This window comes from Diospyros lotus, chromosome 4, assembly GCF_014633365.1.
Source record: "Diospyros lotus cultivar Yz01 chromosome 4, ASM1463336v1, whole genome shotgun sequence".
In the NCBI taxonomy this organism is placed as follows: domain Eukaryota; kingdom Viridiplantae; phylum Streptophyta; class Magnoliopsida; order Ericales; family Ebenaceae; genus Diospyros; species Diospyros lotus.
The window spans coordinates 22,609,464-22,623,094 of NC_068341.1; the positions used below are offsets into that span (position 1 = coordinate 22,609,464).

Consider the following 13,631-nt stretch of genomic DNA (forward strand, 5'->3'; position numbering starts at 1 on the left):
CGACATTGAATAAGTCACCACCTCAAAAATTTCTAAGTCATGGTTCACCAGCGATGGTCCCCTTATCTTTACAAAGATCATGGGTTGTGACCTACCCGAGTGTTCATCTTGATCTTGCTAAAGCCTTTAAAAGCCATGGTATGTTAGCTAGGGTCACCCTATGATCCACCTAGACATGTAACTTGGTAATACGAGGAGCCACGATACGTTAGCTGAGATCGCAAGGCGATCTACCTGGACATATATCTCAACAAGTTTTTCTTTACTTTGTCAAGACGAGCCGGCTAAGGATCACTTTAATTTGCCTAAGTATGACTGCTCGCGACCTACATGACCCATATTGATTATTGATTATTATGATTATCATTGATGAACCACTTCAAGCTTATGAATCTGCTAGCTAGGAATTCTTTAGGTTTATCTGGACTTATGTTCGGACGATTCATTCTCAAAGTTATATTCTTGGAGGCTTCTTCAAAGTTAATCTTTGGAGCTTATCCTAGTATATAGAGGTTTGTTGAAATTCTTTTAAAGTTATATCATGAAGATTGGTTCAGGAATTATTTTATCAAGACTTCATTAGAATTCGAGTTTGATTGGCTTCAGTTCATGAAGAAATTTAAAGCAAGATGCACGAGTACAGAAAATGTTCCATTTCATTAAATACTCACGATACAAAAAAAAAGAAGAAGGAATCCGTGGGAGGCCTAGCTAAGAGGAGCAATTGCTTCAAACAGTCTGGGCCTCGGCGGACTGGATGGTAGTAGACTGAGTCAATTGAGGTTCAACTACCCCAGCAAGATGAACCTCGGCAACCACTTCAAGTTGCACCTCGGCAATCTCACCAGGCTGAACCTCGACAGCCACGGATGGCTCGACCTCGTCCTGAGTAGCCTGCATCACGACCTCTGACGACTCATTGATAGAACACATATTCTCATATTATTTAGCCCTCAAATTTAGTCTTTTTTGCACATTAGTTGTGTCCTTTTTATTCATCTTGGTTTTATTTTATAGAAATTGGGCTTCACACTATTTTACTTTATTTTTCCAGGTTTAGGGCTATGGGAGCATGATATGTTGAAGCAACATAAGAGAGCCATAGGTTGGTCACTTGCAGACATTCCCGGTATATCCCCTTCCTTATGCATGCACAGGATTCATTTAGAGGAAGGAGCTCGACCAATGAGACAGCCCCAGAGGAGACTCAATCCCACCATTCTAGATGTGGTCAAGAAAGAGGTAAGTAAACTACTTTCGGCTGGCATTATTTATCCTATCTCTGACAGCCAGTGGGTGAGTCCAGTGCAAGTAGTTCCGAAGAAGACAGGATTCACAGTGGTAGCCAATGAGAGGAATGAGCTAGTGCCCATGCAAGTGCAGAACAGCTGGAGAGTCTGCATTGACTATAGGAGGCTCAACCAAGCTACCAGGAAGGATCATTTCCCACTCTCATTCATTGATCAGATGCTAGAGAGGTTAGCTGGAAAGTCCCATTACTGCTTCCTTGATGGTTTCTCTGGTTATTTTCAGATTTGCATAGCACCGGAGGATCAGGAGAAGACCACCTTCACCTGCCCCTTTAGCACTTTTGCATACCGGAGGATGCCATTTGGTCTATGTAATGCCCCAGGTACCTTCCAGCGATGCATGGTGAGTATATTTTCAGATTTACTTGAGCATTGCATGGAAGTTTTCATGGATGATTTTTCCGTCTATGGAACCTCCTTTGATGAGTGTCTGATCAGTTTGGGTAGAGTCCTAGAGAGATGTGTTGAGAAGAATCTTGTCCTAAATTTTGAAAAATGTCATTTCATGGTTGAGCAGGGGATTGTTTTGGGTCATGTTGTGTCCAAGAGAGGTATAGAGGTTGACAAGTCCAAGGTAGATATCATTTCTTCTTTGCCTTACCCCGCGTCTGTGCGGGAGGTACGTTCTTTCCTTGGACATGCAGGATTCTACAGGAGATTCATCCAAGACTTCAGCAAGATTGCCCTTCCAATGTCCAACCTGCTTCAGAAGGATGTGGAATTCAAATTTGATGAGTCTTGCAAGATGGCCTTTGAGGATCTCAAGAGGCGCTTGACTTCTCCACCCATCATCCAGCCACCCAACTGGGACTTGCCATTCGAGCTCATGTGTGATGCTTCCAATTATGCAGTTGGTGCCGTCCTTTCACAACGAGTGGAGAAGAAGTCCTACGTCATTGCTTATGCCTCGCGCACTCTGGACAACACCCAAGCAAACTACACCACTACTGAAAAGGAGCTTCTTACCATTGTGTTTGCTTTAGATAAATTTCGCTCTTATCTCCTGGGTTCTAATGTTGTCGTGTTTTCTGATCATGCAGCTTTGAAATATCTCTTGAAGAAGCACGATGCCAAACCCAGGTTGATACGGTGGATGCTCCTGCTTCAAGAGTTCAATGTTGAGATCAAAGATAAGAGTGGAGCTGAGAATCTTGTGGCTGATCATTTGAGCAGGCTTCCTTCCTCTTCAGATGCCACTACCATGGACTGTCAGCCTATCAGAGATGACTTCCCAGATGAGTTACTCTATCACTTGCATGGTACTGAGCCCTGGTATGCTGACATTGTTAATTTTCTAGCTGCATCTGATATCCCTGCCCATCTTAAGAGAGATCAGCTAAGTAAATTTAAAAGTTAGGCCAAGTACTATGTATGGGATGATCCATATCTATCGCGCATGTGTAGTGACCAAGTCCTTAGGAGATGTGTGCCCGATATTGAGTTTTCTTCAGTCTTGCATTTCTGTCATTCACTTGCATGTGGTGGTCACTTTGGTCCTCAACGCACAGCTAGAAAGGTCCTAGACTCAGGTTTATATTGGCCATCCCTTTTTCGAGATGCTCATACATTTTGTAAGAATTGCACACGTTGCCAGCACACAGGATCAATATCACGTAGGAATGAAATGCCTCAGCAACCCTTACTCTTTTGTGAGATGTTTGATGTTTGGGACATTGATTTCATGGGTCCTTTTCCTGTCTCCTTTGGTTTTGTGTACATTCTTTTGGCTGTGGATTATGTTTCGAAATGGGTGGAAGCTAGAGCCACCAGGACTGATGATTCTTCTGTGGTTGCAGATTTTGTTAGATCTCATATTTTCTGCAGGTTTGGCATTCCCAAGGCCATCATCAGTGATCAGGGATCCCACTTCTGTAACAGAACGATGCAATCCATGCTTCGAAAGTTTCGAGTTTTACATAAAGTGGCGACGCCCTACCATCCACAGACCAATGGGCAGGCTGAGGTTTCAAACAGAGAGATCAAGCATATTCTAGAGAAGACAGTCCAGCCCAACAGGAAAGACTGGAGCAAAAGGTTGGAAGATGCACTTTGGGCCTACCGCACGGCCTACAAGACTCCTATTGGCATGTCCCCATATCGACTGGTCTTTGGAAAAGCATGTCATCTGCCGGTAGAGATCGAGCATAAGGCCTATTGGGCGGTAAAGCAATGCAACATGAATATGACAGAGGCTGGTTCCCAACGAAAGCTTCAATTGCAAGAGCTTGAGGAATTGAGATTGGAAGCATACGAGAACTCCAGAATTTACAAGGAAAAAACTAAGGCTGCTCATGACAAATTCATCAACAAGAAAGAGTTCGAAGTTGGCCAGAAAGTCCTCCTATACAACTCCCGTCTAAAACTAATGCCAGGCAAGTTGCGTTCTCGTTGGATTGGTCCTTTTGTGGTTACTCATGTTTTTCCTTATGGTGCAGTTGAGCTTATGGATGAGTCAACCGCAAAGCGATTCACAGTCAACGGGCAGCGGCTCAAGCCATTCTACGAGAGCTTTCAGGAGCATACTATGGAGGAGCTGCATCTCCTCAACGCCGCCTACAATTGACAAAATCAGGTTGTTCCTCTCTCCTTATTTTATTTACTTGTCCTATACCTGATTCTTGCTGCATGCTTACATTGAGGACAATGTAATGTTTAAGTGTGGGGGGAGGAGTTTTAGAAAATAAAAATAAAAATAAAAATAAATAAATAAATAAATAAAAATAAAAAATAAAAATTTGCAAAATGAGGCAAATTGAGTTTGAAAGAATTTAGCATGATTAGAAAGTTGATCTTATCTTTTTGGGCTTTCAAGTAAATTGGAAATGAGTTTGGCTTGGTGAGTTGATTGAGGTAGCCTTTGTGGGGATATTTGTGCATGTTCTTGTCCTTTCTTATGCTATGCCTACATCCACTAATTATGGGTATCACTCCAGAGCTTGTTTTAAGTCTTTATTGAAGCTATCAATGCTCATGCATGTGAAAAGATGATTAAGGCATTCTTTCATTTTACTCGTCATACTAAAAAAAAAAAAAAAGTGATCTTTTCCCTTCTTTAAGTTGAAGAACATTCATTGCATCCCTTGATTATGGCAACATATTAAGCAAGTCCTTTGGAATCAAAAAGAAAAATAGATAGAAAGGCCAAAGGCCAAGGTGAGATGGAGCGTAAAACGCACTCGCCAAGGTGAGATGGAGCGTAAAACGCACTCACAAAGGTTGGGATGGAGCGTAAAACGCACCCACCTTTCAAAAAAAAAAATTGTGTCTATTTTCTACTTGCTTAATAGTTCTTCATTGATATTGGGTTGTCTTGAATGTTTTCTTCCTAAGGTTTACTTTACTTTTCATTGTTATCTTCCTATCCCTTTCACCTTACCATGTTTGAGCCTTGAATAAAAGTCCTTTTGATTTGCATGCATAAAGCACTGAGAGTGGAGATTTAGAAGATGAGCATATCTGGTAGTGGAATTATGATTGAGTGGAGTTGGGCATAGCATTTGAGGAACTTGAAAGCATGTTCTTATTCTATGAGGGTCTGCTTATTTTGACTCACCTTGCCAAGTATAATTGCCATGCTACTTGCTTGTTTGGGAAGTGTAAGAAAGATGATCTTTGAAGTGTTGAATTCCTATAAAACTTGCCATGCCTCTCATTTTTCATTCTTTGAATCCTTTTTGTTCGAAAGAGTGAATGTTAGTGTTTAGTGTTTTGCCCAAGAGTGCAAAATTCCAAGTGTGGGGGAAATTGATAGAACACATATTCTCATATTATTTAGCCCTCAAATTTAGTCTTTTTTGCACATTAGTTGTGTCCTTTTTATTCATCTTGGTTTTATTTTATAGAAATTGGGCTTCACACTATTTTACTTTATTTTTCCAGTTTTAGGGCTATGGGAGCATGATATGGGGCATGAAACATCTTGATGGCAATGAGATATCTTGGAAATTGGAGATAGAGAAGTGAGGGCAATTTTTAGCAGATTTAACCTCCTGCACTTCCTTCAGTATTTTGGCCAAGATAAAGTTCCAGAATGAAGATGATGTCTTTAGAGATATTGTAGAGGACTTCTATGGATTTCTGTAAAGGTATGGTTTGTCCAAATCCGAGTTCGTTTGGGCCTTCAAACAGCACTTCAAATTCGGGACTAGGAAGTTGGGTCAAATTAGGAAAGCTGCACAGATGCTGATTCCTTAAAAGGGCCATATCTTGGGCGTCCGATATCCAAATCAAGTGATTCAAAAGCCAAAATTAATCTAATCTTCCTTATCTACAATTATTATGAAGAGGCCGAAGCCCATAACTCACACTAACCTATCCGAAATCGGCTGTGAAGTGGCAGTAACCTAGGGTTTCCTCCTTAAGCTCTACTTAAGCACCTTAAGTGGCCGATTTGGAGAGCATTCTTGGAGAAGGCGTGAACAGTAGCTAGCTTTCATTCTCCCCATTGTTCTTGTCAAGATGGAGGGCTAAGGTTCTGTAATCAGTTGCAATACCATCCTTGTTCCCGGTTTGAGTCTTTGGTTTTAATGGAAATCATTTTTTAGTTTTAACTTTGTTGTTCTCTTGTTTCTGTTCTCTCTTAATTAAATCTGTGTATGTGTTGATGCCGGTTGGATGAATGCATGCATTGTCTTTGTTTGAGAATCCAAGGTTTTTGTGCTCGGTTGAGGCTTTAACTAGAAGCAAGAACAATCAGTCTCGAATCTGTGCAATAAGGGGAATCAAAACTGATAAATCGAACTAAGAGGTTTCTGAAATCTGTTTATTGGTTTTCTTTCCAATCTTTGGCGGTTGTTAAAGGATTATTCTGGTTTTTGATTTGAGAATTGAAACTAAACAAATGGTTTATTTAGAAGGCAATGAAAACTGGGATAGAAGGTTGGTTTGCAATTGATTGCATCTTGATTTCTTGTGTTCTTGCTTGTTTAGTTTTCTGTTTTTTATCACAAACTTCCCCCCCCCCCCCCCGTTTAGCCTTGTTTTGACAGATACGCTTGAGGTTCGTTGGGAGACGACTTAGGGTTGCACCCTTGCTGCAAATCAAAATTCTTATTCAACTAATCTATTGGTGTTCGACAGCCCCGATCACTCATGCGGGGTGGCATCTTCAGCGTCCTCTGCGGCCTCCGCTGCATACCGTTTCACCTCCTCGACGGCATACGCACCAAAGAAAGAGAAATCCATCTTGGGATGGTTCACCCAAAGGGTGTACAAGAATGCCGAATAGGTGTCAGACCTGGTTTCCTTGCTCACAGAGTCCATCCGAGCTCCCACCTCCGCTTTTATGTCGTCAATAGTCCTTTTTCCAAGCTGCTCACATCAGACAGCTCGATCATCAGCCTGTTCCTGCTCTTCTTTAGCCTTCTTCAGCTCCGGCTCCGCCTCCACCGACTTCAACTGGTCTTGCACCCTCTGTAACTCCCCATTCGCTTTGTCCAGCTCGCCAGTGAGCTTGGAGTTAGCGAACTCCCATATGTTCTTCAATCGACGAAACTCCTCGTTGAGATATTTATTCTTCCGAGTCTCCACCCTCAGGCGCATCTCGGAACCCTCCACCTCTTTTTGGGTAGCGAGGAGCTCGACTTGAAGAGCTTTTTTCTCATCCATGAGCTTCGTTATTTCAGCCTGCTGAGCATTCTTCTCGTCCTCAAGCTTCACTATTTCAGCCTGAAGGGACGTGCTCACTGTCTCAAGCTGCTCCTCAAAGTCCTTGTGATGAGCTTGGAGCTTCATGGCAGCAAGGAAAGCCTGTGAAAGGAGAAAAGTCAGCTCGTTAAAAAGCAGACTAAGGAACCAGGGTACGAAAATTCTGACTCACCACCAAGCTGTGGCGGGCCATGAACTCGTAGAGAGGGATCCCCCTCAGCTTCGGGTCATCGAGAGGCTTCACATTCACACCCAAGAGGTCAGGCATGGAATCCAGGAGGGGGCCAACATAGATCCCTCCCGGCAGGGCCTCCAAGGCTAGCTCCTTCCCGGGGACCCTAGCCTGTTTGGCCCTGCTATCCTCCATCTGTTGCGACTGATTAGGCCTTCTCTTCGAACCCGCGACAGGTGCATTTTGAACCTCAGCTATGACCTCCTTCCCTCGGGCTCCACTCGAACCATGATCGCTGGAGGCAGGGGCCCAATGCCCTGGTAGCTGTTGGGGGTGCTTTTACTGTTGTGGTTGTTGGGGTAGGGCCTTTTGCCGTTGCTCTTCCTGATGGTGGTGATTTCTCGGCTGCCGAGGTTGCTGTTGTTGTTGCTGGGGACACGGTTGCGGTTGCGACTGCTCCGACCTACCTCCCCGCGAACTTGAGCTCGGGGTTGCGAATGAGGTAGCCCCCGATCTCACCCTAGATCGCTTCGGCTCGAGGAGGTCGAGGTCAACCATATTTTCGCTTTGATCATTTTCCCCTCTTGTGCTGCTCAGCTCTGCGACCTAGAAGGCAGACGGGAGGATCTTCGCGCCCAAATCCCTAATGTGATCGCCCTCGATGATCTCAACACTGAGAGGAGGCAGAAGCTCGTTTTCCCGGAGAAGCTTGTCCGAAAGCTCAAGAATCTCCGAACTCGACCCCATAGCAACAAGCTCGTTGAGGACATCGGTCTCCTCGGCTGATAAAATTGGCCTCTTGCCCCCAAAGTCTGCATCAAGGAATGAGCAAGTTAAATTACATACGTAAAAAGGTGGAAGAACCCACGCGAGCTGATATTCTCTTACCCGGGGTCAGTACGAAGCTGTAGTTTCTGAGTAAGGAAAGCGAAGGGCAAGACATAAAAAACCAACTGGACTTGTAATCGCCCACGTTGGACTTCCCCTTCGCTTTACCCTGTGGAAGGGCGGCCTTATATGGGGAAGGACGAGCTGCTAGGTAATACAACCTATCCTTGGCGTTTTTGAAGGAAAACATAAATTTTATTAGTTTCGGCAAGGGAATAGGAAGCTTATTTTTGAGAAATAAGATAGCCAAAGAAGTAAGTTGGGCGTACGAAGTTGGTGTCAATTGAAAGGGTGCAAGTTTGACCTCATTCAAAAGGGCAAGAAGATATGGAGCTACGGAGAACCTAAACCCAGACTTGAGATGCTGGGGGCTAATGGCTATAAATTCGGATGGTGGATAGGCTGCATGGGAGCTTGAAGCAGGGATATATACTCGGCAGCTCCTAGGGAGACGAAACTCCAGAGTACAAGACGCCACCTCATTATGTTTGGCTTTGGACGAGAATCTTTTAAAAATCTCACGCCCCGTGATTCCTTCAGCGACCTGATTTTGGACCTCCAGGTCGACTTCGGAGGAAGTCACTTCAACGACCTCTCTAGATAGCGAGCTCGTGCCCTCAAAGTTTTGACCCTCCATCACAAGGTAATCTTCGGAGTTCAAGGTATCGTTTTCTCTTACAATATGGTTGCAGCGCTTTTGACCTGAATTTCCGCAGGTATGGTCAGACATCTACAAAAAGAAAGAAAGAACAATTAGGTTACAGGTCGCGAACCAGACCTCGAAGAACTAGAAAAGCCCTAAAAATATCCCCTAATTTTTTAGGCCGAGCGCTTTGCAACAGGGTGCCACCTAAGGCGGAGGGGCTGCAATTGCGAGCCCGGTATTCCAGAGAAAACTAATCCTAAATTCATTGCGCTCGAAAGTTTAGTAGGTGCCGAACCAACCGATTCTAGTCACTTTCCCGAAAAATGAAAACGACACTGACAGAATTGGGAAGACCGGAGAAACCATCGACAGCTAAACCGATGATGGACGGCCTTACAAAAAGAAAAGAGAAAGTCGTAGCAAACTTACCAAACACTGAGCCTGACGTCTGTATGGGAACTCAGAACAGGCACCGGACGGGAATGGTCAGCGTCTGAAAGCACGACAGCGATGGAAGCCTTGAGAGAAGAAGACAAAAGTAAGAAGAGATTTCAAAATAGCGTGAAAGAGGGAGAATGGAGACACCCCCTACTATTTATACCTCTGGCCCGATCAATCCCAATCGTCGGATCAAAAAATGACTTACCACGTGTTCCACATCCAGCGGCCTCATGACGGCTTATGGGTTCCGCAGGCATAATCATGCGTAGTAATGGGAGAATGTGCACATTAAATGTGCTACAGACAGGGTGTGCTGCATGAAACGGCGTGATATCAAACGATTGGGCGGGGAACTAAAAAGATGTATTAATAGCTGGAGTAGCCGGTACATGTCAACTCCTAGCCCGAAGATTGTACTGCAAGCTGGGGGGCTTAATGTTACGGGTATTTCTCGCTCTATACTATGCGGGTTGGACTTACGTCAATGGGCCGGCCCAACCGCTTAAGATCTGGGAGACCTCGAGCTGAGCCCATCAAAGCGAGCTCACACGCTGCTGGCGCCCATGCTCATACGGCGGAACTAAGCGAGCTCCCAATAACTCCACTAACTTATCAACGTACTCAGGCGAGCTCCTGGCTACATTTTGAGCGAGCTCCCAGTGACCCTTACAATTCGTTGGTGCAGCCGATTAGCTCGCTTAACGGGAAGGGCGTATGCCACGAATATCATTTGGCCAGGGGTCACCCCAACTGGACTATTCAGACCCATTTTTTCGGCCCATTTGGCCGGCCCATGTCGGTCCCATCTTGGTCCCTCTTTTACAACATTATTACAGCTGCGTCTGGGTTTCCGCGCGTTCACCTCAGATCTCATCCTCATTAATGGCAGATCCCATCTACATTAATGAGAGTCTCGTCGACACCTTGTTGCGGCATGGCCGTCCCCACCGACGCCGGCTATTCCATCCCATCATCTGTATTTGTACAGGGGAGACAGAGAGGCATGTCCTGGGATATATATCAATCAGCTCTTCTGAGAGCGATGGTATGTTTTTCTTGATCCACAAACAAATACCTTGCATATTTTTACTTACTCGCTCACTGACTTAGGCATCAGAGTACTTTGCAGGGAAGGGCTGACGGGTCAAGACGTTGAACCAAGATACCTCATTATCTCCTTCTCAGATTTACCAAACCAGTGTGGGCCAACGAATCACCGTCGACCAATTCTGAACATCAACAAATATAAAGACTAAAAAATTAACCAAATAACCAAGAATCATGCCATGAGGCACTACTAGATATAACAAAATAACAAAATCCTATAAACTAGGAATAGAAACTTGACTAATTAAAAAGATAATACGTGGACAGTAGAGTGAGTTGTTGATCCTAATGCACATAACCAACAACCTATAACAAAGTCAAATGTGAGACCTTGGTCACAAACCTACAAAGTGAAAGGACTTTGAGCACTTGGGTTAGTTGCTAATGGGAGACTAAACCAAGATCAGCGTGATGTTGAAACTAAGGCACAAAGACATATATTCCAGTGAGATTTAAACATCACACCACATGTTTCATACCATATGTGTTGCCTCAACCATGTAAGAAAAGTGAAATGGTTTAATCCCTACTCTTTGATTGTGTGAGTTCCTAAAGGTTGACAACATGTTCAATCACATGTCTTTAAAATGACTTACCTCTATATTTCAAAGTTTTAATCCAATGTTGGCTACTCTAAGTGTTGTCAATGGTCATGATTGATTTGGCTTAGCAAGACATTTCTGGGAAAACGATTGGGTTTGAAGTGTTGAAATATATGATGGAGAGGAAGACTAACCATGTCACATCCATGTGGACTCAGGTATTCATCAATCGACCAATTATATTGCTTTGAGTAGCTAGAACATAATTGTGAATAGAATAGAGAGTCCAACAACATTACTCTAGGAGGGATTAAGAATGTTGTGCACTAATGTAACGAGTTAGATATGGGGCATTGCAAGTTCATATATATATATATATATATATTTATTTATTTTGGGGTTATAGCCTCTCTACTATCCCTAACAAACACATTGTTAGGCTCCCAAATTGTTGGTATACTCATTGCTTGCACAATCCTTTTACTACCATGAATTGAGATGAAAAAGGAAACTGAGAAGAAACCATTAGATGAGTTGACTGACTCCCACCATGTGTGAGTGAGAGATGTAGATTGGATTGGGTATATGGAGCGCCTATGTGGGGGTGACCCAACCTAAGTCCATGAGGTCTACCCATGAGGCACTAATCCATAAAGGATAATGTGTTTATCTTGGAATTCAATCAAATTAAAACTATAGTGATAATTTTGATTCAACTCGAGTTATCATAGATGTAGATAATTGTCTTTGACCATATTAGTTTTGATTTGAAAGTCAAATCGACTTTTAATTAATTAGGAATTATAATGGTTGTTGGAAACTTCCTTATAAAAAAGAGTTAAAGGGTGTCATATCTTATATGAATGACATATAACAACAATAACAAAGAAAAAAATGAGTTTTGTTTTTTCTCATGGAGTCAGTGCTCTCTCTCAAGTCCTAGTAACAACGTTTGCGTGGTGGATATTGGTTGCTTTCTGGTGGTGATCACAACCAATGATCAGTGAAACAAGAAGCAAAAATCTGAATCTAAAAGGTATTCCACATTTAATGTTTTTGGGGTTTTCCAAATATAATTCCCTTCAACACCAAAAACAAATTTCATTCTAGATCTACTCGTTGCTATCTCATAAGATACCTAGACCATTTCAAGGGTTACAAATTTTACTATAAAAAAAGAGGATTTTAGAATTGTGGAGTCACAAATAAATGAATTTATGGAATTTCATGTGGTTTACGATTGTAGTTCCTCTAATTAAGATCATTAAAGACAACATGCAAGCCAAAACCATTTATATTCCTTATACTAGCTAAAATTGCAATGCCTGCACCTGTGATTATGTCAATAGAGGAACACTCGAAACATGTTGAGACTCCTCAAATAGAAGATATCTAGGTTCCACTTAGAAGGTCTATTATGGAAATCAAGCCTATAATTCATTCAAATAATGTGGTTTATTTAGAAAAGAGTGATTATGATATTGGTTATGTCGTAGATCCAATATCTTTTGGAGAGGTTGTTTCTAGTCCCCAATTTGATATGTGTTGAAATGTAATAAGGGATGAGATGTAGTCTGAGGCATGATGATGTGTGGAAGCTTGTTTAGTTACTTAGAAATTGCAAGCCCATTGAAAGGAATAGTGAAAGGTTTAAATATTGGGGAAACTTGTGGGTCTTTTACATGTTGGTGGGCTAGGTCTCCTATTTCTTTTCCTACAAGCTAAAAATCTTAGTTGGGAGGGGTATAAATATATCCCTTAAAAGTGCTTACCTCATCTTGCTCCATTAGAGAACACTCAAAGGCTGGAAGTCAACCCCTAGTACAACTTCTTGTACAAATTCACTGCCAAGGACTATCATGGATTTAAAATTAAGTTTGTCTTTAGAAAGCCAAACTTATATTATATCATGGTGTTCTAACCTCATCTGGGAGGAAATCAAGTATGGAAAGAAGGAGAGAGAGAGAGAGAGAGAGAGAGATGGTGGAGGTGGGCAGTGGCGAGATGTGCAAATAGGAAAAGGCGTGAGAGTTAATGTAAAATATAAACTCCATCCAAGTATAATAAGGACTATTAATTTTATACTTAGGGGTAAGTTGTATAAATTTATCCCACCCAAAATTCAGTAAGACTATTTAATCTTTTTATTTATCAAAGTAAAATTATTTAATACTTAGGGGTAAGTTGTATAAATTTATCCCACCCAATTCAGTACGATTAATTAATCTTTTGCTTAGTGTATCACCCACCCGGCCCCTTTCTTGTTTCAAATATGACATTCCCGCATTAGAAAGTAATCCCATGTGTTGATACTCTTGCCAAAATGGGTTGTAAAGGGCATGAAGATGACTTCATTTATTTGCTAAGAAGTTGAAGCAAATTTTTGAGAAAATAATAGTAAGTGTAATAATTTTCTAAAAATTAAAAAGATAATGTAAGAAACAAGGCCGTTTAGGCCTATGGGCTGGCTGTTGTCATTACATCCATCTATCTTGCAAGCTGCGGCTTTCTTTAGTGGAATTAATTAAGACATACAATTAGTATTGCATGCTACAACCATGAAAGCTCTTGAGCTTTACCAAGGAACCATGACTTTGTATCATTATTGTTGCGTCGTCTAGTGCTAAGTAGATGTAGAAATAATGGTCAAATTCCCAAGGGAAAGCTCCTCACAAAAAATTTGATCCTTCTATATATATATATATATATATCAACAAAGAAGAACCAATATTCTTCCTTAAGGTTGTTCCAATGGTTAGCAGGGCATGGTGGGTGGTTTGGATTTTCAGGTTCTAATCAACTCTCTACACAGCCACTGTAAATCAAACTCAGATTTACCTCTATTATCAAAAATTGTGGGACTGAACGATGAAAACCTC

The 13,631-nt window shown here is 42.2% G+C and overlaps 1 protein-coding gene across 1 annotated transcript; it reads left to right on the forward strand.

The window, feature by feature from the left end:
• The first annotated feature begins 1,225 nt into the window (after positions 1-1,225).
• LOC127799723 (uncharacterized) lies at positions 1,226-3,749 on the forward strand. The gene is made up of 5 exons (XM_052333945.1): positions 1,226-1,242; positions 1,290-1,522; positions 2,162-2,282; positions 2,484-2,582; positions 3,746-3,749. The coding sequence occupies exons 1-5, from the start codon at positions 1,226-1,228 to the stop codon at positions 3,747-3,749; spliced, it is 474 nt and encodes a 157-aa protein (XP_052189905.1).
• Positions 3,750-13,631: the final 9,882 nt, after the last annotated feature.